The 24963-nt window shown below is 34.3% G+C and overlaps 1 protein-coding gene across 2 annotated transcripts in view; it reads right to left on the bottom strand.

Annotated features, from left to right (window-relative positions):
- Mms22l (MMS22 like, DNA repair protein) overlaps window positions 1-24963 on the bottom strand; it is a 125229-nt gene that overhangs the window by 11600 nt on the left and 88666 nt on the right. The window contains exons 15-20 of one of the 2 annotated variants that reach the window (XM_010637365.2): window positions 18426-18619; window positions 14162-14312; window positions 11804-11955; window positions 10806-10948; window positions 5471-5630; window positions 1475-1644 (exon numbers count right to left, since the gene is read on the bottom strand). In XM_010637365.2, the coding sequence (XP_010635667.1) occupies window positions 1475-1644; window positions 5471-5630; window positions 10806-10948; window positions 11804-11955; window positions 14162-14312; window positions 18426-18619 (970 nt within the window). The remainder of the gene's footprint in view (window positions 1-1474; window positions 1645-5470; window positions 5631-10805; window positions 10949-11803; window positions 11956-14161; window positions 14313-18425; window positions 18620-24963) is intronic. The other variant, XM_010637366.2, reaches the window with a different exon arrangement.

Raw genomic sequence — 24963 nt, 5'->3', positions numbered from 1 at the left:
GACAGATCAATATTACCAACTGGACATTCTTACCAAGATATACCACATCATTCAAGGTGAAGCTGCTCAAAAACTAGCCTGGCATGGTGGTGTATTGCCTGTAATCCTAGCACTCAGAAGGTCGAGGCAGGAGGATTGCCCCAAGTTCAAGGCCAACCTGGTCTTTGCAGTGAGTTTAAAACCACCCTAAACTACATAGCAAGACTCTGTCTCAAAAAACCAAAACCAAAAAAAAAAAAAAAAAAAATAATCAAAACCCCCCCCCCGCAATACAAAAAATCTCAAACAAGCCATTTCTTACCTTAATCCCTCCATCTCCAGAAATTCCATTTCAGTTAGCAAGACTACCACCTTCATAGACAGTAATTCTGGAACCTAGGAAGCATTTCATTTGTTTCTCCAGATCACTCAGAAAGTTGTTTTTGTTTTTTTTTTTCGTACCAGTGATCGAACTTGGGACCTTGTGCTTGCGAGGCAGGTGGCAGTACCACTGAGATAAATCCCTCTCAGGAAGTATTTTTAATCAGAGCTCATCAATATTTCTGAAATCGGTTGTGTGAGTTCTAATCTCACTGCCTTAGTTCAAAACCTTCAGATAATGTGTGGGTTATTTCAATGAACTGTTTCCTGCTTTCTAAGTGTCCAACTTACTCCCCACATCAAGTGTCTAAGATGCTGATATCAGAATCATTTTTCTAAAATACATTCATGGTTTTGTCACTTTGACTTTGCTCAAAATCCATCAATAATCCCAATATGAGATGAATTCAATTTTTTTAGCACAGTACATAAATCTTTCCATTACAAGGTTCCTCCCATTTGTATTTCTAGCCACAATAGACAGAACTATAGTGGAACCTTGGTTCACGAACTTAATTCTTTCTACAGTTCTGCGCTCAAACTGAGTTGGACAAGAACCAAATCAAATTAAATGGTTAGGTTCAATGTCGACCTTTAAGGAAAGCTGATTTGGCTCTCAACCAGTTTGGTTTGCGGTCAGAATTGTGGAGAGAATTGAGTTGGTGAACTGAGGTACCACTCTATTTGCTTTTCTCCGGTTTGTCACATTTTTTTAAACCTCCTGCCCTCGTTGGTACACGTTTGCTCTTTCTGACAGAACAGTCCTCTGGCTCCTGTTTTTCTCTTTTACCTTAAATATCATCCAGTCTTCCGAGTCTGGCTGATAAGTAGCTAAGGTTTCTAAGGAAAATGCTGAGCACAGTTGGTAAGTGTGTGAGACTGCCTCCTCTCCACATCAGAAAGCTGGAGGTGGAGTGTTTGCTTTTATAAATCTTTCTTTTCAAAACTAAACATAAAAAAGAAATTCAAAACTTGTTCAGTGGATGTGCCACATATACACAGGCACATACCCTTGAGTTTACAATGTCTAGTTTTTAAATATGCACATAGTAAACTATATTTTAGGACAAAGATTACAATGTTTTAAACTTTTAAAAAGCCACACTTAGTATACCTGGAGAAATGAAGGGAGGCTCTTCTGAATCGCGGTCAACATAGCTGTAGGCAATTCCTTCTCTTGCTGTAATACTGTGTGTGGCAGCAGTAAACAATCTATGATTCGAAACAGCAATTTTTGGGCTTTAGAGGTGGCAAACATTTGTGCCCATGATTTAACAAGAACCCCTAACAAAGAAGAAAAGTAATAATAGTCATGGTAACTAGATTATTTTATTATTTCATGAAAAAATATATTTAAAGCACATTAACTTAAAATAGAGGCAATAAGAAGAAACATACTAGGAGTCCAAAGACACATATTTCACTGAGGTAAATAAATTTCTCTGTTATAGGTCAAGAAAAACAAATTTTCTGAGCAACTGGCATTTATAATGATACACACAGCTCTACATTTATTTTGATATTTCTATTTTTTGTTTTTATCATGTGCATAATTTTATAAGCTGCTTGAATCTAGCTTGTAACAAGGAGAGGTATAACTAAATTTCATTGTTTTATTAGGAGAATTAAATGAGTTTTAACATTGTGCAGTGATTGTTCAACCTTACTGAACTTCAGTTTTCATATCTTTCAGTTATTTAAAACAACAAAATTTTAATTTTTAATGAGAAACACTAGTGTTACAGGCACATGCCTGTAATCCAAGCACTTAGGAGGCTCAGGCAGGAAGACTGCCACAAGATTGAGGCCATCCTGGGCTCCACAGTGAGAATCCTTTCTCAAAAAGGAGGGGTGGGGGGAGAGGAAGAGAGGGAGAGAGGGAGAAAAGGAGGGAGTGAGAGAGAAAGACAAGACAGACTGCTTCACTACTTAAAATGTATTATGATTTCCTTGATGCTAGGAATCTGTCAACTGCCACATTTGATAACAATAAAGCTTAACAAATGAATACCCTTTGTTGTTTAGAAATGTAAATAAAAACAGCTATATAATTTCCACTACGGTATATTACTGCTACTGAAGGCTTATTCATTGAAAACCGAGATAAAATGCTTGTCCAAACAGCATGGTGATACTTCTACTTCATAAACTTCTATATTTTATTCCATCTTAGAAACTAAAAGATGATAACATCAAACCAAAATTTTGAAATTCAAGCTCAGGAGGAAAACAAACATGCTTATAAAAGAGTATACTGATGTTAAAAACAGCACCAATAATCACTTCTAAGAATAACAGAAACATTAATCTTCTGTAAAAGGAGGTACAATAATCAATTATAAAGAAACACAATGTTCATTAAGCAATATTTTAAATGATGCTAACTTGGTCCTTCTGCAGTGGAAAACTTTCAGTAGGTGCAAAACTTCAGTTTGATAGCAATATGAGAAGAACTCATACTGTAACTTACATTAGTATATCCATAAAGCAACTGCCATATCATCAACATCCAAAATGATTCTTATCACATTCAAGTGTCACACAAGTGTGCATTACTTACAGTGGAGGGACCTGCCAATCAAAAAAGCATCATCTATCTTTGTATTTCGTCTTTTGCAATAGTTAAAATCTTTCGCTAAGTGTCTTGCATGAGTTTATAGATTTCAATCTCCTACTTTTTAAATTTTAAGCAGAGAACATTTGTGTACCTATGTGTGTTTATGTGTGCCTGTGTTATCTGAAGATGATGAAAAGCAAAAAATTTAAGTCAGAAATTTTGGGAAAATTTTACCTATAGTAACTTTATTTTTTAAAAGGTCTCTTTTCTGATTATAAGCATTTTTATTCATTGATAAAACTGAAATACAAACAAACATTATTACAAATAATCACATACAAAGATAATCATCACAAAAATTGTTATATATTATTCTCTACATATAGAGTTGGGATCATTGTATGTGTATTTAAAAAACTTATTTATAGTCAGAAAGTAATCTTGCTCAGTTAGAAACATTTAAAATATATCATATACTACTGCTTAGTTTTTAAAGTTACTAAATTCCAGAAATACTTATTTAGTATCCGCTATTTCCTATAGTGAAGTTCTTAAACAAATGTATTTCCAGTTCCCAACCCAATGCCTGACACATATTCAATAAATATTCTTTTGTGTTCAAAACACAACACAATGGGAATGGAATATTAGAAAAATACTGCCATCACCCTGAATAAGTTTAAAGTTTAGTAGGGGTGTGTCAAGGACACATTAACAAATGACAAGCTATAGAAAAATGGTGCAGGAAGGAGAGATGAGTCAAGGGAACCAAGTCTATTTGGGAATGTAAAAAACGTGAAGACTTCTGGGTGGGTGTGGCAGGGTCACGGGTAGAATGTCAATTATAAAAACAAAAGAGGAAGACTTACCCAGAGACAGATTTGATCAAAAGAAAAGGCTTGGAAACAGACAGTATGAGATATGAAGAATAAAAAGCCAAACCAAATCAAAGCAAAACAACTCTCACTCCTCCTAAATCCCCAAAAGAAGGAAATAAATGGGAGAGAAGTTGAAAATATTATTTATGGACTAATCCTGTCTTATCAGAAATTACTGAACATAATTAGGATCCTAGATGCTTCTCTTAACACAGATTATGATTTTTGTCAAAGTTTTGTGCTTTCTAGCAGGCTTGCAAGTGAACAGCAGTTATCACTAGTTAGGAAAAGGCAAGGTACATATTCATAAAATTTTACTGTTTAACTCCTTCCTTCAACTGGTTATGATATCCCAAACATTACACTTTAAATCAGGTTCCGACCTGCAAATGTTTATATTTGCTTTTTCTCTATTTTTTTCTCAGAAAATAAATTACCTATTCCTAATTTCTAATGAATAAATGGCAACTCTGTAGCTGTATGCCTTATTCCCTGTCCTTAAGTCCTAGATAAAAGAAAGAATACACATTGATTTGCCATTAAATAAAAAATCAGCAATGCACAGGACAGGACAAAGAAGGCCCTAATTCTTCATAAGTAAAATTTTGCCCTAGTTCTACATTATCACTAATCAAAATGTGATCTTGTAGTTCCTGATAAGACAATCATATTTTTTAATATTGTCTTACCCTATAATCACACATGTAACTTGGCAAAATCTAAACCTGGAGGCATTAGAATATATTTTTAAAGACTAACACATTATAAGCCTTAATGCTGAAATACTTACTAATCTAGATTTTACTGTGTTAAATTTACAGTAAATTCCCACTTATATTTCTCTCAAAAATTAAGGTGTCTGAATTGCTAGTACTGCTTTCACTATATTCTATATCATCCATATTTATACATTTTTCACATTCTCCTTTATCCTTCACAACAAAGATAAAAGGTTTCAGACAACTCAAATCAGGCTTATTTATACATTCACAAGATTAAAGGGAACAGATATAAAGTTCTGGTTACAGAGAAATAAAAAAAACCCTAAAACTTAAAATTCTATATTAAAACTTCTAAGAAAAATTTTCTCACGTGCCTTTATGTAGTTCCTATTTTGGTTAGCAACATGGTTGTAGTGAACAAAGATATTCAAATTACTGATTTCCTAGAGAAAAAACGAACTCCATTGTTACTGAACAGGCACAGAAAATATTTCTTTTTGAAAAGAGAAAAGATAGTAATGTATAACACAGGATTTAAAACATAAATATCTTAATGCTGTTTCAAATCTTCCCTGACCTCCTTCACACAGAGCAGACTATAACAATAAAAGGAAGAGATAGTTTTTTGATGTTTTTAATTCTAACAAGGCACAGATAAACATTAATAAAAGGTCTACCTTAGTTATTTAGGTAGTCACAATGTAGCACAAACTACTGCTAGTGATTGGTTTTTGTGTATTTTCTCCATTGATCATAATTTTAACACAAATAAAGCAAACATTTGTAGGTCAGTATGAATTATTTTAAGTTTAATCATTGTATTATTTCAGATTACTCTTATACTTGTATGGAGGATAAATGACTTTTCCATGATAATCCTGTCTATCTTGATACTGTAGGCTCAAACCAACCCAAGAGAAAGTTACTGGCAAAATAATGTTAGAAATACATACCCATCATCCCATAAGTCAGCTGCAGCCCTGCACTGCAAATTCTTTTTCCCAAGTAAGGTTTTATGTATTTTAATACTTCACCAAGGTATTCTAAGGACTTTGTGACCATGGAAGATTTATCAGAAAGTGTCTGGAGATTCCTATAAGTTATACCAACAGCCTATAAATAAAGGAAATATTATTTAACTTTCCAAATTTTATACAATACAAACTGAAAAATTTCTTTTCTCTTTACACACACACACACACACACACACACAAACACATACAAACACAAAATTACACTTAGGCCTTCATCCTTAACTTACCAATAAAGCCTCACAATTAAATTCAAATGAAAAGAATTAAGTCTTGCCTTTTATAATTAAATGAAAGTTTAAATGAATAAAAAATCAATTCATCAATAATTATTTACACAAAGTCTAATTCAGCAAAGCAACACTGAAAAGAGACATAAAACTGTACAAAAAGCTTGTAATCCAATCGCATCAAGACTTTGAAATAGGTTGGTTCACCGTATTTCTAGTATGGCTCAGATTTCAAAATTCCCAAAATCCTATAAAGAAAACCTTGTAAGTAAAGTTATTGAAGTCTTACAAGTAAAACCTGTAAAGTTCAGCTTTATGATATAACAGGTGCCCCCCCATTCTCAAAATCTTTTTTATAAGCCATCAGCTGCTAGCTTAACTTTCTCAGAAGAATAAAAATTTTTTAAAAAGCAAAAGTGGTGGGGCAGAGGGTAGTGGTAAAGTTTTCAAATCATTCTGAGGAACTCAAGATGGACTTCAATAGCTTAAACTGGAAGAGGAATGGCACCAATATTCCAATATAGTTATGCAACGTTTCCCCTGTAGCTCACAGTAGCTAAGATCAAGGACAGAAAGCATTTGGCTCCACTGATCCAATGGTTGAAGGTTGAAGGTCTGACCAAAAGATAAAAAATGGCAGGCTATAAGGATATTGCAGAAAGGGGCTGAAATGAGGCTTCAAGTGGTCTAATTATGTCAAAGGGAGCACATGTAACCTTGAGAGAAGCCACTACTTGGACAAAAGGAAGTGGAAAGTCATAACATCATTCATGAACTGGAGGGAAGGTGGCAGTAGCCAAAGAACTTTCAGATACTTCAAATGATGCCATCATTCAGGGTGTAGTCATGGAAGTGAGTGGAGTAGACCAAAAGTGAAGACTACTGTAAACTATGGAATCTTTGAAATAAGGGTTTAAACTAAGTTATCTGTGGTGACATTAAAACTCACCATCTTGATAATAAAATGTGGAATGAAGAAAACGAAACTTAGTAAACCAAAGTGACTAGGATATTAGCAAATGAGACCAAGAGATATACTTAATTACTCCTTTCTTCTCCATTTAGCTCTTTGCCTTTTGTTTTCTAAACTTGTTTTCCCTTGATTAGAAATCCTCAGACTGTTTGATCTTAGTTCCCTTTTATACATTAAAAAGATATGGATCTTGATAAGTTTTCATTAACGTGTATCTTTTAATATACACCGTACTAGAATTTTGTGTGGCTTAATAGAAGACAGCTAGACTTTCACTATTTCTGCATACACTTTATATATGTTACAGATGAAGAAAGTCTAGCTTCAAAAACACCTATTTACCTCAGTCTCCAGAGTAACTGGGACTACAGGTATGTGCTATCATGTCTGTCTGTCCATGTCTGTACCTATGCTCCCTGCCACCCCTGCCTTTTTCTATCTCAGCAGGACCCGGAATTGAATTCAGGGCCTTGCACATGCTAGCTAAGTACTCCTAACTATAGCTGGAAGAAGTACTTTGACAGATTTTTCAATACTGTGGGAATTTCTCTTTGTTATTATACCACAACTTGACAGGTTGCATTTCTTGGACCTAGCTGTAGCTCAGTCATGGAATCTGAGACATCATGGAATCTGAAACCAATGTTGATGTGAACATTTCATATTCTGTTACATTCAAAGGGCTTGGAGTACCTTATACTTTGAGTCAATCTTTTACTTATGAATACTTATTAAAAAGCCTCTATCAGTCATTTGGAAAATTGTGATTTACTTAATCAAACAGCTTCCCAATGTTCACACATCTCATTATCCATACTGGAAAAAAGAAATCATATGCATCAGTGCCACCACCATTCACTTCAGAAAACTCAGTATCAGAAAGCTCTCAAGTTAACAATGAAAAATACAAGTTTTTCAAAATTCTAATTTTCTTGAAAACTCGAATTATATTATTAGCAACAAATACTGCCAGTTTTCTTTGAAGTGATAGTTTTATTTCCCTTCATTCATTTTTGAAAAAATGTCTGCCATACATTCTAGTCTGAGTAACCATATTTTGTCAGTTGTGCTTCCAAGTTTAAAGCATTCACTTCAACTTGCAACTCAAACAATCATATAAGTCTTTTGATTTAGACAACCACAATGCTTTGGAATGCAGCAAAGGTGCTTTAAGTGTACTTTGTATTATCATTCAGAATACCAAACATATGTACACAAGGGTAAAAGTGTAATAAAGTTAAATATTACAGCTTCATTAATGATATTCTTAACTGGTTCTCTCCAACATAGTAATTGCATAAAAGTGTAAATTATAAGAGATACAAGTATAATCTTAGGTCACAATGTTGATTTTTACTACAGTTTCTGTACTATTTGTGCAAAAGTTGGTGTAGTTTTGAGCTGGTAGAACCTCTTGAAAATGTATTAGTAGCTCCCAGGAATCTATGAACTATACTTTTGAACATCAGTGCCCTATGCATATCAATTTCTGTATGTTTAGTTTTATCCCTCCCAGACTAAAAGATGTGCATTATTTCTTTCTTCTTTTGCCAGGCACTAGGGATTGAACACATGACCTCACACTGAGCTACATCTTCAAACTTAAGAAAATGTTTCATTTCAAGACAGGGTATCACTAATCACTCCATATGGCTTCAAATTTTCCATCCTCTTGCCTCATCCTCTCAAGCAATTGGATTGCAGTAGGAGACAACCATACTTGGTTAAATGTATGTACTTATTAGTACTTTAACTATAACTATTTTTCTTCATGCCATCATTTCTAAGCAGAAAAGTGTTACTATAGCAGGCCCTATACTGATATCCTTATTTAAAAGGTCTGTTGTCAAAAAACAAAACAAAACAAACAAACAAACAAACAAACAGGGCCAGGGATTTAGCTCAGTGGTTCAGTGGCCTGCCTTGCAAGCACAAGGACCCGAGTTCAATCCCCGGTACAAAAAAAAAAAAAAGGTCTGCTGTGTGGCCAGGCACTAGCTGGCTTTTGGGGGGCTTTAGATTTGAGAAGCTTCTCACTATTCCCTAAGAATGGCTCACTGTACCTAAAATGTCTGTGTGAATAATATAGTTTATGATGAATACCTGCTGTCCTTCTGTAATTCTACAAGGGCAAGGCAAGGCGCATATGATCAGCTTCCATTAAATAAAAACCATGGACACTGAGTTGCTAATGAGTTTCTCTGATAGACAATCCTTCATGTCACAATTCTTCATTGAAGAATTAAGTACATCCTGCATAACTTCACTGGGAAAAAAATCTCTCAGAAGCTATGTTGGGATTCTGTAGACTTCATGCACCTTTCTCTTTGTTGTTTGTGCATTGTGTCTTTTCTCTGCAACAGGTCACAGCTTTGAGTACAATTTTATGCTAAGTTCCATAAGTCTTCTCAGTGAATTACAGAACCTAGAGATGATCTTAAGAGATCCCTGACACAACTTCCAACTAAACAAGTTTACAAGGGAACTCCTCACCTCTTTCTGCTCCACTCTAAATCTAAATACTTTTAATATTTATTAAGGCATCAATCACTTTTCTAGCTAAATGCAGTATTTATTTCATATCTATCCAGAAATCCCACAATCGTTTAATCTTGACTTTTCTGAACCTTACTAGTTTCAGACCAATTGGTATTTTACACCTTTAATTTACATTACTGTTACTAATTTTCACTAATAGTCATTTGATCAAATCATACTTATTTAAAAATCTTCATAGGATAAATTGTAAACATTTATATCAAGATACCTGAAATTCTTTACCAACCAACTGATCAACAAATTTGTGCTAAGCAAGTAATGCCTTATATTATTATTTCAACTTTAGTATATGACTTGTATTCTCTTACAAGTAAAAGTTCTATAACATATTTTTTAAGAATTTCTAAAAAGTCCTAAGTAATAGGACTTTTTAAATTTTAAAAAATGTTATTTAGTATTTAGAAGGAAAAAAAGCTGTTGTCTGCTTAGTGATAAAAACAGATTTGCCTCTGTAGTGCATTAGACTTCTATTTAGTGATACAAGAATACTTAATTTGGGCTGGAATGAATTATGGAAGACTCTGAAAACTACCAATGGGAAACTTGACTTTTATCTCTTTTTCTCATCTAGTACAGCTCCTAGTTTCTAACTGAGGCTTGAGGGTCAGTGAACAATTAAGTTGTTCAACAAAAATGTGTATTTTATACCTGCATATTCTATTATTAAATACTGTTAGGGTTTATAGACCATTTCTAACGGTCATATAATTGTACTTTAGAGCTGGGGATTTAGCTCAGTGGCACCTTGCCTGCCTTACAAGTGCAAGATCCTGAGTTCGATCCCCAGTAAAAAAAAAAAAAAAAAAAAAAAAAACAACAAAACAAAAAACCCTGTACTTTAAATTTAATGGAAACCAGTGGAAGAATTAGCAATTATGGGAAGAGCTTATTATGTATTTATGCTTAGTGTAGTTAATACTACTGTGAATACCTTACAAAAGACACTAATCCAAAAACATTAAGAACCTCAATTGAGCTTAGAAAACAAATACTATCACATAAAATATAGTCCTTTCAAATTAATAATTTTAAAAAAATTGAGTGGAATTATTATAGAGGAAAAACAAAACAAAACAAAACAAAACAAATGGATTAGATTTTAAAGTCCCAATCATACTACATATGCAGTAGCTAGGCTTATGATTACCATGCATGGAAAAGAATGATAATACTCGATTGGAACTATTATGGACCCAATATGTATAAATTTAGTTCCTGAATACCTGAAGAACATACTTATCCAGCAATACAATAATCTCATGGTTTTGGTTGACCTTGGTAAAGTTTTTATGTTATATTCTTTAATTTTATTATTTTTCATTAAATATAATTTTTTGGCTGTCTTTAAGAGTGTTTTGTAATATGCTTTAGATTCACATTTTTCTTCTTCCAGAATTTCGTAATAGCAGGTGATCATAACATAATTTAATTTCAAACTACTGATTTTCTAGAAAATAACTGCAAATAATATGGACAATTAATAAATGAAAAATACCTCAAAGAACTTAACAAGTGCACTTTTAGGGTCTTCAGGGATGGGTAAACATTCAACTTGAGCCTTTGAGAAAATATTCTTTACTTCTGAGAGTTTAAATATTAACCTTGTCAGTTCAGCCAGCTGATCCATATAGTCTTTTTCTGTTAAAATAAAACAGTATCTGTCTCTTAGATAAACACATAAAATTTTATAAAATACAAATTATATCATATATAAAATTATAAGAATGTGGCATTCCTCGTTCATGATATATTTTTCTTTCCTTCTTTAAATTGAACTCAGGACCTTGTGCTTGCCAGGCACGCGTGGCACCACTAAGCTAAATCCCTGGTCCCTACGATATGCTTTCCTTTAAAATTCAAAGTGCCACAAAATTGAAGAGTGAAGTAAGTTGTTTTCACTTATGAACATCACAGGTCTAAGAGTTAGTCACATAAAGCCAAACAGATATAATAAGCAATACAGAAAATTTAGAGTACTTTTTCAGGCCACATATTGTAAAGTTTATAAATGGCTATGTACGTCATCTTTAAGAAAAAGCATGCCCTACAGGAGACAGAGCCAAATGGAATGTTCAAAAAAAAAAAAAATCACTGACAATACAGTATAAGACAGGTAAAATATCTAACAAAATGACAGAAAATTATTCATAATTGGGTATTTTCTTTTTAGGGTGTTCACATTATGACATCTGGTTATTTTAGGTATTTTTTTGTATGTTCAGTTTCTTCAGGATTAAGAAAAACAACAACAAGTTTTTTTCTGGCTTGCAAAGACTAAAGTTCTTTTAGCTTTGCTGAAGGGAAAATTTGTCATATACTGTAACAATAACATATCAAGAAAAAGGATACAAAAGAAAATAAATTTTTACTTATATCGTACCTACTTATAAATATATCTGTATATTTCTTTAATTAATGTAAGAAATAACCTAGAAAGCAAAAAGCTTCCAAAAGCTTATTCTCCAACCAAAAAAGTATGTACTATGTACTTACCAACTGCCTGTTCAGGATTTGTATCAATGAACAACTCATCAGGACCAGAGAGGTTTTTTACATACATTTGCAAAACACAACGGATCCATGATCTTATACTTAAGGATTGAAAAGATACATATCCTGAATGAGAAAGTGCTTCACATAATGTGCTGTGAAAACAAGTTGATGAGTATTAAAACAAAAATTAAAATGGCAATATATTCCTTGAGTACAAAGATTAAATGAAGATACACATATCCTTCTTGGCCTCACTTATTTTTAGAGGAATACACTAATATAGGGATGTATTGCTTAAAATGAATGTTATAGATTTACACAAAAAAGAACTTAAAATATTCTTGTTTTTGTTTGCAATACTCTAATTTTTCACTTTTTGTCTTCCATTGATGGCATACATAGAGGTGTGTGCTAAGGGAAATGTTAAAGAACAATACAATTAAATATGGGAAGAGTTAGGGGCCTATGACTAGCTGTGTGATATAAAAGTGAAGGGGGTATAAGTAATGGGAAGAAGATAATGGCCCTTGGAGTAACTAAATGGAGAAAAGGTCATGACTGCAGGAGCAAAAAAAATGGAAGACAAAAATGTATTTCTTCCTGTATTTCCTCCTAATCCATCCCATTCCCAACCCCTCCTTTTCTGCTTGTCCACTCCACATGCAACAAAGATTACCTCATACAACTTCAAAATAACATCTTCCAGAAACGTGAAAAACAATTTCTATGAAGCTAATGGCCTTGCTAAATCTGCTTTCTAATCTGTTTACAAGAGGGAATAGAGAAGACAGGGATGATTTTAGCCTACTACCTCTCAGGACCTATATGTAAAAGTTCTTGCAAGTTTCCTTGAGATCTGGACAGCATAAAAGGAAAGGCAAGCTATGAAGAGCTTGCTGTCTTAACTTTCCATTATAACCCATGCTGCATTTCCCAGATGTGGCGTGTACTTTTATTTTTGCTTTTACTCTCTTTCTTTTCCTTTTTTTTTTTTTTTTGGTACTGGGGATTGAACTCGGGACCTTGCGCTTGTGAGGCAGGTGGTGGCATCACTGAGCTAAATCCCCAGCTCCCTCTTTCTTTTCTTCATGCAGCCCAATCTCACTTTGCAGAGCCAATTTCTTGTCCACTATTCACTTATACTTTCTCGAATAAACTTTGTCACTGTTTCCTTGCTCTACTCATTTCATCCAATTCTTTGTTGAGATGTAAAGAACCTGGAATCTAACTCCAGAGGGAGAGATGAGCAGCTAAGAATCGGTGACATTTAGCTGAGAAGCCACCAGGAAGAAGCAGACTACCTAATAACATTTCTACATTATTTCTACTGTAACTTTAACTACAGTTGTACCCTGTCCATTGGTCACTGGTTCTGCACAACAGGTACCAAAACTGATGAGTACGAGATTGTTTTGGCAGATACTATGGCTGTATCTAGATGTCCCCCAAAGCCTCGTGTAGTCATAGGTGGGGCTTTTTCAGAGGTGGCTTGATGTAGAGTGTGTGATGCTAGGCGTAAGGGTTTGTGAGTACTAAATCAGTCCACTGATTAGTTTGCCATAGTTCTTGGTAAGATTAAGGTTGTCCCACCCTGGGTGTGAGTGCTACCCACTCCAAGGGCAGGTAGCCTGGGTAAAATGCAAGGGATAGAGAGAGGGCTAGTGCGGCCACTTGTTGCTTGCTAGTTGTCATTTCACTGCTGGCTCCCTTCTGCCTGCCCTGCTTTGTCATGAACTGTTTCTCCTCTGTGATGCCTCTCTGCCTTGCCACTCTGCCTTGGAATCGGCTGACTACAGACTGAAACCTCTACAAACCATGAGCCAAATAAACCTCTCCTTCTTTAACTCTGGGTGTCAGGTATTTTTATCTCAGCAATGAGATAAGTAACTGAAACAGGAGGGAAGGGTAGAGAGTCAAATCAGCAAGTTTTATTTAAACATCGAATACCAAACATAGGTACTGGAACAAAATTTTCATGTCAGTGTGTTGAATGCCCCAAATCTGAGTAGTTTCAAAGCAGTAGAGTATAAAGGTATGACATTGTATCATACCTTTCACAATGGCCAGTGCAGCCAGGTCACCTGATGATAATACTGAACAGTTTTAAAAGGGCTTAACCAGCAACATTAACAAAAAAAAAAAAAAAAAAAAAAAAAAAAAAAAAAAAAAAAGGAAAGCTGCCAAACATTAGTTAGCTTTCCTGTAATTACTACAATCAAAAAATGATCTGAAAGCAAATAAACTGCCAAAGTAAGAGTATTTATGGTAATGATCAGCTGTCACTGACAGAAATTCCTAACCTTCCCAAGTTAAATCAGGATTTACATTCATGTGTAGGTCTGAAATAAAGGCACATACCTATTTTGTAGTAAATGACTTAAATATCTTGCTACAACCTGGGGCCTGATGATATCATCCCAACCAAAAAGCTGAATTATTGATACAGCTGGCTGAGGCTGAAGATCTGATGGGGCTGTGCCCGGCATATCCACTGCCAGCAAAGTAAAATCTAGATTTAAAATGAGAGAAAACTAAGATTAAAAAAAAAAAATTCAAAATGCACTTCCCAAAATGATATCGATAGTGATACAGAAAGTTAAAACTGAACTAAATTCATGTTGTCATAAGAAATTTCTGTTAACACCATCTTGCTTCTCAAGAAATGGCATAGTCCATATAGAATGAGAAACTAAAGTCATTCATAGGAAAATGAATGCATATTGAGGCCATACTCTTAAGCAAAATAAATAGGACACACATTTGTAAATACCGAATAGTTTCTCTGGTGTGAAAAACTAAAAGTGTAAACAAGATCCAAATTGTATAATTGACAATGTGAAATAGGAAGAAAAGGGCTAAAGGTGTAGAGGAAGTGGGAAGGGTAGGGGAAAGGAAATGAGGGACAAGAAAAACATGAGAAAAAGGAAAAATGGAAAGAAAGTCTTTGTAAATAGGGCAGGGTGAGGGGGTGAAGGAAGGGAAGGGGTATGGGGAAAAATGAGAACCTAGATTTGTCATGTAAAGGTACAAGATCCGAATGATAAATGTAACTGTACTGTATACTTAAAAAGTACCAATAAACTAAAATAATAATAATAACAAAATTTTAAAAAGAAATAGTACAGAAGCATCTATGTCAGTACTGTCATTACATATCTAAAGGGCTCCTTCAAATCAAGCCTGAGGTTTCCTCTATTAATGTGCTGCTATCATTCAAGGATCACTTAAAAATATTTCCAGCATCTTGCCTTCTCCAATTAAGCTTATCTAGTTGCTACCTACTATAGGTGAGAAATGTACTCACCTTCAGTACTGGACATTCTCTTCCATTAAATCACGATCTCCTACAATCAATGAAATCTTACTTCCTTTAGACCCACAGTTTAGGAACTAGAATTCTTTAGTTAACTGTGCTAAGCCAATACACTTTATTTTGTGATTTCCTGGGAATCCAACAAGTCAATATGTGCTGTATCAATGCAGGCTTCTCAATTGTTTATAAAATACTGCCTCCTATGCAGCTCTCTGACACGCTGACTGATTATTCTTCCCCTCTCGCACACTTGACATGCAGATTTCTGGTTCTAGATTATTCTTCCTTCCTTTCCCCAAAACTCATACAACATTAGATTATACAAGCAATGAACTCTTCTTGTTGCACTCACCTAGTTTCCCAGTTCACATTTTACCTCATTCCTTACAGAGTGCAATGTTATTTTTCTCCAAGAACAATTCCATCATAGTCCTTTAGTGATTTTTCTTCCAGTAGTTTGTCCTGTAGGTTTTTTAAAACTCCTCTTCTCTGTGAATCTATCCTTCCATTAATTAATATTCTTCTAATAATTACAACCCCTCTATATAATTTGACTTTTATGTATCTCACTTTTTGATAACAAATTTGCTTCCCAACTCTTCTCCTTTAGGGACCCCACTCCAGCAAGTCTTTGATTCCATCAGAATCTACAGCCTATTGATCCTACTTATTTTTCCCTTTGCCTCTCTGCATTCAAATTTTCCTTCACCATTTTCATTAGTCATTATAAATATGCTGAAATTTCTCCCATGTCATATAAAATAAAAACAAACCCTTCTCTGTGACTCTATTTGCTTCTCTAACTGATATCCCTATTTTTCTTAAGGAGTAATATAAAAAAAGATTTATTAACATTTGTTGTCTGCAATTCTTCTTTTCACAAATTCTCTCGAATCATTTTGCATCACTCAATTCTCTACTACCCCAAAACTCCTCTTCAAAGTCACCAGTGATGTTATTCTTGTTCAATCCAATGACTGATTCTCAGGCCTCATCTTTTATGATCCACGAGCAGCATCTGAATTGTTGATCACCACCCTTTTCTGATTTCCAGGGCACCACACCTTCTTGGTTTTTCCTTACAAACACTCCTTTATTATCTCTCCCTACCTTACAAATCTCAACTTAGAAATACAGGACAGCCCAATACCCAAGACTCTCTTTTATTCACTCATACCGCTGGATTCCATCCAGTTTCATGTCTTTGAAAATCACACACACATGGATAGTTTCTTAATATATGTATGTTCAATTCTGACCTCTTCTCAGAATCCTGGACTTAGTATTCAGGTCCCTGCTTAACATATCTATTGAGATTATAACTGACATCTAAAAGAACCCAAAATAAAAAAAAAAACATTAGCTTCTCCTCATAAAATGTGTTGTTGCCACAATCTTCCCTATCTTACCAAATGACAAATTACCCTTAACTCCTTTCATTAACTACTTTATCCTTACCTTATCCATTTGGCAAATTCTGTCAGCTCTAACTTCAAAACAGTTTTCTCTACTTTTAGATGGGAAACCTTGACTACTTCTCACCATCTCTACTGCAATCACTTTAGCCCAATAAGCTTATTTCTGTATTGTTGCAATATTTCCCTAACTGGCCTCCTTACTTTTCCCTTTGCCTCTTGTCTATTGTAATTTATCAGCCAGAGGGATCCTATCATTCCTTTGTCCAAAACTTAGCAACAGTTTCAAAGTAAAAGCAAAAGTCTTACGTCCACTTACAAGGTAGGACACAAACTAGCTCTCCATTGCTTCTTAATCACATCTCCGACTTCTCTTGCACTTTTTTATTCCACACAACCCTTTATGACTTCCTTATGGTTCTTCAAGCACACCAGACATGCTCTTGCCTCTGGTCTTCTGCTAGCATGGCTTCTCACCTCTTTCAGATCTTTGCTCAAATGTTATTTACTTGAGCCTTCCTAACCACTGTATTTAAAATTACAACCTGCCAGCCGGGCGTGGTGGCGCCTGCCTGTAATCCCAGTATTCGGGAGGCTGAGGCAGGAGGATCGCTGTAAGTTGGAGACCAGCCTGGGCTACACAGTGAGTTCCAGGTCAGTCTCAACTACATAGTGAGACCCTGTCTCAAAACAGAACAAAACACAACAAAACACCAAAAATTAGAACCTGCCTCTGGCCTTTACCATCCCCATCCTCTTCTGTACTTTCATTTCTTTCCATAGAATTATCACTATCTAACATGATACATTTATAGTTTATTCATTTTCGGTCCTCTCCTTCAGGAGACTATACTCTTTCTAACATAGTAGGCTTGTTCTATTTATTTCACTGGAATATCCCTGGTATTTGGAGACTTTGTTTTAAATGAAGGAAATAATTCTCTCCTAAACTATCAACTCTTTACTTCAAATCATCCCGAAACTCATGCATTTTGCTTTGTAAACTGATGCAATATTTTTATTGTTGACTGATTGGTAGATGGGATGATGAATATGAGAGAAAAGTCATACTGACTATTAATGATTGTTTTGCTTCAACTGATTTAATATCAGTACTTGCTTTCACAGATCTTAAAGCGGTTAGAAACCATTGTCCTGTCACAATACTTCAATCTGTCATTGTAAAGTCTTAAAAATATGAAGTGCTACCAGAATTCTAGATTTGCCTATATTTATATTATTTAGAGTTTTACATTATGTAGTTGCTTTTAGCTCAGCTTTCCTTATTCATATCAGGGTAAGATGAATATTTGCTTAGATATTAGGTTTTTAAAAAACATAAAACACCATTAATCTTTTTTTTTTGACACATGCAATAACTATACTGATCTCTATGTATTCAACTACCTCTTAACATATTTTTGTCAAGATATTTGAGAACAATAATCCCTTCTTGGAAAACTGCATATAAGCACATATATTCAATATCTTGCCTATAATTTCACATAATTCAGAGTTCCCTAAATGAACATAGAGCAATAACCAAATTAAGTGAAAATTACACCTAAAACAGAGCCTAGTAGAAATAACAACAATAGCATTCTATATATTCAGTGCCATTCTGATTTCAGCCTCTCGGTGCTAAAATTATTTTATACACAGATATGTGCTTGTAAAATTTGAAAATAAACTACTTGAACTAGACATAATCAAATGCTACAATTATTTTGCAAGTAATATGTAATCCACTTTATCTTTCTGGCTGTCAAAATGTTTATTACGCTGTTATAAAACAGAAGATTTTTTTTTTTTTTAACCAAGCAAATGGAGGAAAGTACTGACAAACAGCTTGCAAAAAGAGAAAGGAATTAGCAAATTAACAGTTAATGCTGACCTGCAGCTGCATCTACAAGTTGTGAGAGAGGCACAATCTCTGCCATTCTCTGGCTCTTCAAAAATGAAAAGAATTGTCTCCACAGTGCACTGGCAATCGCAGCAAGGTGGCGCTCTTTAGCCAGTAATGAAGACTGCATAACTAGGTCTACATTCTCCTTCTGAAGCTCCTGACACAATTGTTGATGAATGCGCCTAAAAAGAAATGAAAATACAGCTAACACCCAAGGAATACTTACAGAAATCTTTTAAAATATATTTTTTGGCTTTTTCATTTATATCATATGAAAACTGAAGGACCGTTTTATATAATTAAAACCTTTATGTCAAGACATAATGCATTTATGGTTATTTGATGGATGAATGATGGCATATTAAGCACCATAAAGTTAATGTTAATTACTAATGTCAACCATTAATTATATGCTTTTTAATATGTCAGATCCAAATGAGAAACAGGCAGCTTCAGGATGAAGGTCTGCATTTTGCAACTCATTTATGACAAGCGATTTTACTTACAATCTAGACATGAAAACAATTTTTTAAACCATTTCTCCTGAGGGCTTTAGGACACAGATATAATAGGAGGAAAGTAAGTGTATCTGTCTTATCTGTGGAACTTTAAATGTAACACAACTCCTTGATTAAGAAAGAACTGATATATTACAGTTTTAGTACCCTGAACCAAAAAGATTCATAATCATCTTCACACAATAGACAAAAATAAATAAAAAGCTACTCTTCATCAAATAATAGAACATAATTTAGTGCTGCCTTAAATTTCAAATTATCTACTCTCTATTCTTGCTTAATTAGGTGAGAATTTAGACATCTTTACACCTTCATAGAAGCAGAGAGGAAACTGATATTACCAAAGTAAAAGGGGGAAATACTAAGAAATTTCCTTAGTGATCTGAATGAGAAAGCATTACATAATCCACCTAGCAATTATTAATTTGTATAAAATGTACAACAATGCTATTACTCCTGTTTCTGCTTATATCACTACCAGATCAACCGAGAGTAGATATAACTGATGGATGCCATCATTCTATTAGTTTTCCTTAATTATACAGAGAGCAGGGAGAGATAACCAATGGAAATAAAGCAAAAGACTTCCTTTGACAGAAATACCATTCCACTAAGAAAAAAAAACCATCAATACTTTAAAAAAAGAAACATCATATTAATTCCAGTAGAGTATTCTTAATGTTTTACAATAGTTTATCTTGACTGGGCATGGTGGTGCACACCTGTAATTCCAACATTTGGGAGGCTGAGGCAGGAACATCACTGTGAGTTCGAGGCTAGTGTGAGATACACAGTGGAATCTTGTCTTCAAAAACAAAATAAAAAACAAAACACACACACACACACACACACACACACACACACACACAATTACTTGTTTAGGAGAGAAAAGCAGTGTATGGAAGCAATTCCAAAAAAATGATTAATTGGTTCCAAGACCACATCTTAGAAAATGTTATATAACTACATGCAAGGGAGTAAACTTCCAAGTATAAATATTTTACCATTAGGATCTTATGTCTCTTTATATTGGAGTTCTGCATAACGGTGGGATATTACTTAATCTTACTTGAAGTATTGAAAAAAGTACACAAATACTTGGAGAAAAAGTAGATAGTAAGTAAAAAGGTAAACCAAGTACGTGCTAAGCCTATGTCCTCTCTGTAAAAACCTGCCTGAAATGCTTCCAACTTGAATTAGTAGCTAGGGGCCATCTGGGGCCCTGTACCTTGGAATAAAATAATAAAGTCCAAAAACTTATTTGGCAATTCATTCAACTGCCTACATCAACATAGGCACACACATTCCTCTACACTGAGGACCGAGTAGAATAATACCACCATTTTTACTACCCTTGAGAGATTTTTCATAATGTACAGCTTCAAAGAATGATAAATAATATGTACTGGATAGGAAAATATTATTCACTAGTTCTAAATAAACCTAAATGATTTTAAATTATCTATTTTTCACTAACTAAAACTTATTCCCTAGAAAGGGGTAACATTTATGATCATCCTCTAGGATCAAAGAAGTCCTTTTAACTAAAAAATCAGACCCCAAGCTCTCAGTAGTAACAAAAATCAACTTATAATAGATTAAAAACTTATATGTAGGACATGAAACTAATAAAAGAAGCAGTGGAAACACTTTAGGATGTTGGATTGAACAAGGAATTTTTGCACAAGACTCACTATCAGGAAATGCAAATTAAAACCACAATGAGATATCACTCTATACTAGTAAGAATGGCTATTATAAAAAAAGACTGGAGATAACAAAGAGCTAGCAAGGATGTGGAGAAAAGAGAACCCCTGCATACCATATTTTGGAATATAGGTAAGTATAACCATCATGAGAAACAGTATAGAGTTTCCTCAAATAATGATAAATAAATTATATAAATATAATTTCCAAAAGAATGAAATGAGTGTATCAGAGACAATTACATTCTCTTGTTCATTGCCGCCCTATGCACAAGAGCCAAGAAATACAAACAACCTAAGTATCCATCAACTGAAGAACAGATAAAATGTGGCACATATAAAATAAAAAACTATTCAGGCATAAAAAGAATGAAATCCTATCATTTTTACAACATGGATGGAACCAGAGGTCATTATGTTAAGTGAAAGAAGTCAAGTACATAAAGACAGGTATTATAAGATGTTTCCCATCTGCAGAACATAAAATAGTTGATTTTATTTTAGTTGGAGTAGTCTGTTGATTACCAGAGGCTGGAAAGAAGCGGGAAAGGAAAGTATGGGGAAAGGAGGTCAAACAGACATTGCTATAGTTAGACAGAGGAAGTAATGGCATACAACTGCACAGTAGGATGAGTATAGTTAACAATTATGAAATGTATAGTTCAAAAATGCTAGAAAAATGATTCTGAATGTTTTCACAATCTAATTTCACAAAAATATAAGTTAGATTTTTTTTTTTTGTAATGGGGATTGAACTCGAGTCTGTGTGCTTGTGAGGCAGGTGGTGGAACCACTGAGCTAAATCCCCAGTCCAAGAATAGATGTTTCATCTGACTTAAACACTGATACAATGTATAAATATATCAAAACATTGTTATATAATATGTAAATTTTGTGAAGTATCAATTAAATAAAGAAAAAAATCAGAACTTCATGAGATGACTCATTAATACTCTGTATAGATAAAACTTAAGAGTGGGAAAGTTAAATAACATGCTCAAAGGTCACATAGTAAAGAAGGGATGATTCCATAACCTAACCCTAAATCTGACTCTGCAGCCCGTATCTTTCCTTAAATACTAAGGTTCATATTAGTTCTAAAAGGATTAAGCATTGATGAACTTGCTTTTCTCTTTGTACTTGGGTTGAAGCACTTTCAAAAAACTTAAGAAAAGGAACTGAGAGTCCCATGTGGATTTGTTTTTTAAAAAGCCATGAGCGATACTAGAATTTTGTATTGGGAAGACAATAAGATATTAAAAAAAAAAGATTCCGAGACAAAATTGAGAAAGGCTAACAAATTTGAACTGCTTTTGACCCCCAGAATAAAATGAAGTACTAGTAAGTATAACTAGTATATAGGTACTGCAGGGATACTATTCGGAAATCTGAACATGCAGATTAAAAAACAACCTCAAGGAACCAACAAACGAACAACTGCCTGGGTAAAAATTTAAAGATAACAATTATACCTTTCTACGTAGAGCGTAAGTTCCTACTAAATGTAAGACATTGACTCTAAACCAAATTGTTTCAGAAATGTACACTTTATTATTTTGAATTTGAAAAGAAACTATAAACCCTTGGAATATACAGAATATTTTCTGTTGCTTGTTTGAATGTTCAAAGCGCATCAGACTGAATGAGAAAAATCATGTGCTATATCAACAAAGAAAAAGAAATGCGATTTAAGACTTTACAGTGATTTCTCTCCTCATGAAGATGTACCATAATGGAGTCTGAGAGAAGAATCACATTTCTGCACTACAGCCAAATAGTTAAACATACCCCATGCAGTCACAGGTAATCACATTGTCTGGACCAGAGAACCAAACAAAAAGACCGTTGGAAAATAAATTCATTATATTAGATGTAACCACTGTACACCTACTGAAGGTCCATTTACAAAAATATAAATATTAAAAGATGCTCCATCACTACAGGTATCAATGTAAAAGAAAACATAAAGTATTATAAGAAATATAGTAAGGTACTAGATGCCATGGCTATTTTATGAGATAATATCTACTTTTTTTTTTCAACAAGTAGAGAAAAGTATAAAAGCAGATTAATTACACAAAAGGTAAAATGTGATTTATGGTCACAAACTAAAAGATATATCAGAAAAGATATAAACTCTCCAAAGATTCAGCAACTGTTTTGAATAAAGACAGATTCAACAGGGGCTAAAATCATTTTGGAAATATACACGTGCAACTACACGAGTAAGCAATACTATAAAATTTGAAACACAGTTGGAAATACCTGTACTGAATGTCACATTATTAAAATTGTAGCTCTCATAACAAATAATAGCAATATCTATCATTTACTGGTATTTACCATGAGACCAACACCATGCCAAGTATTATAATAATGCCAAGCATTACTTCTTGTCCTGTGAGTTAAAACAATTATTATTCAAACCTTATAAATGAAACAAAGTGAAGAACTATGTTGGGTAACGTGGCTGGGTATTAGCAAAGCTACCCAGAGTTGTGTGACCTTGGAAAAAAAGGGACTTGCCAATATAGAGCTGTGTGACTTAGTTAAAAGGCATCTTTCCATTTCTGTTTTATTGAGTGAAGAATAAGAACAGTAGTTTACTATACCCACCTAAGGTTACTGTGAAACCACATGAAATAATGTCCTCAAAAGCATTTATAAGCCCATCATTAAACTCACACCATTACATACCCAGTTGCCTGTCTTACTCCTGTTTTAACTGCTTCCTGATTCCTTCATCTGACTGCTCTTAGCCCCACTGTTCAAGATATTCCTGCCTGCCTGCTATTTCTTATCTTGATTTCTCATATTCACTTACCCATTTTACCCTCATTTCCTTACTCCCACGCAGACATACATTATTAGAATCATCTATAGAGCTTTCTGAGAGTACTGATATCCTAGATCACTACAGCTGCTTCTGAATGTTCAGTGTTGAGGCCCCCTACAGTTTGGATCTAGATTTCCATAAAAGGTCTGTTGTAAAGGCTTGGGGTCCAGCAAGGTGCTACTGGGAGGTCACAGAGCCTTTAAGAGATGGGGCCTATGGAGAGATCTCTAGGTCATGAAGGACAGGCTCTGGCCTCTTATCTTCACTTCTCAGCCACAAGGTGGGCAGCTTTGCTTTATCATATGCTTCTGACATGATATACTGCCTGGCCCAAAGCGTTGAAGTCAATTGATCATAAACTGCAACCTCCAAAAACTCTGTGCCCAGACAAATCTTTTCCTTTTATTTATTTCAGGTAGTTGTTACACTAATAGAAAGCAGACTGATACAGGATCTAAGCACACCATTTGTTTTAAAATTCTCACTGAGTAGGTCTGGTGAGGAGTCTGAGAATTCATATTGCCAGATTCTGCTTGCCCACAGTCCTAGTTTTCTTCATCTATAAACTTGAAACAGTAACAGTGCACAAAGGATTAAAATTTATTAATAAAGACCAAACACATTATAAAATAAATATTATATATAATAAATAATATTTGATTCTCTGATCAATAATTATCACATTTATTAAGAATGCTTTAATTATTATGCCAGATAAGGAAATGGCCTTTTAACTTGTAACTTATGGACCACAATAAGTAGTAAGACTGAACATAATTCTGTACTGGAAGAAGGTTAAGAAGCAGTCTTCTGTACCTGTTAAAACTAACTATCGGCTTGTTTTTACAAATAATGATAAGAAAGATCATAAAGGGAAAAGACAGGTAAGAAAACAAGCGAAAAGGAGAAAACTAAAAATACAAAAAGGTATATAAAATCCATTCACTCACTCTCTAATCCATATGTATTATATGTTCTATGAAGTAGGGATACAAAGTTCACAAAGGAGGAAGTCTCTGACCTCATGAAGCTTATATTCTGAATGAAAGGAGCTAACACTGCAGCTAGGATGATAAAGAAACACTTTGAGAAGGTGACATGAGCATACACCTAAAAAAGGGAAGAATCACCTGTAAATATGAAGAACATTCCAGAGAGAAGCAACAGCAAGTGCAAAAGTACACAGGCTCAAGAAACAAAGCGAAGGAGGCCAATGTGGCTAAAACATAATGAGTGGAGCCCCATTTGTTCAGTCACGTTTTCTTCATTGACTAAGTTACTCAATGAAATTTCTTGTGTATTATTAGAGATACAAAAAACAGAAAAGCAGATCCTGAGGTTAAAAAAATAAAATCAAGACTTTATTCTGAAGGTAGTAATGGATCAAATTGAATGGTTCTGAATTACAGAATGATAAGCTTCTGTGAACATTTATGGGAGAACTAATGCGCAGTTAGAGTTACTTT

Source organism: Fukomys damarensis, unplaced genomic scaffold, assembly GCF_012274545.1.
Source record: "Fukomys damarensis isolate Sample0158 unplaced genomic scaffold, DMR_v1.0_HiC HiC_scaffold_14, whole genome shotgun sequence".
NCBI lineage: Eukaryota > Metazoa > Chordata > Mammalia > Rodentia > Bathyergidae > Fukomys > Fukomys damarensis.
This window is presented reverse-complemented; position numbering and strand designations above follow the sequence as displayed.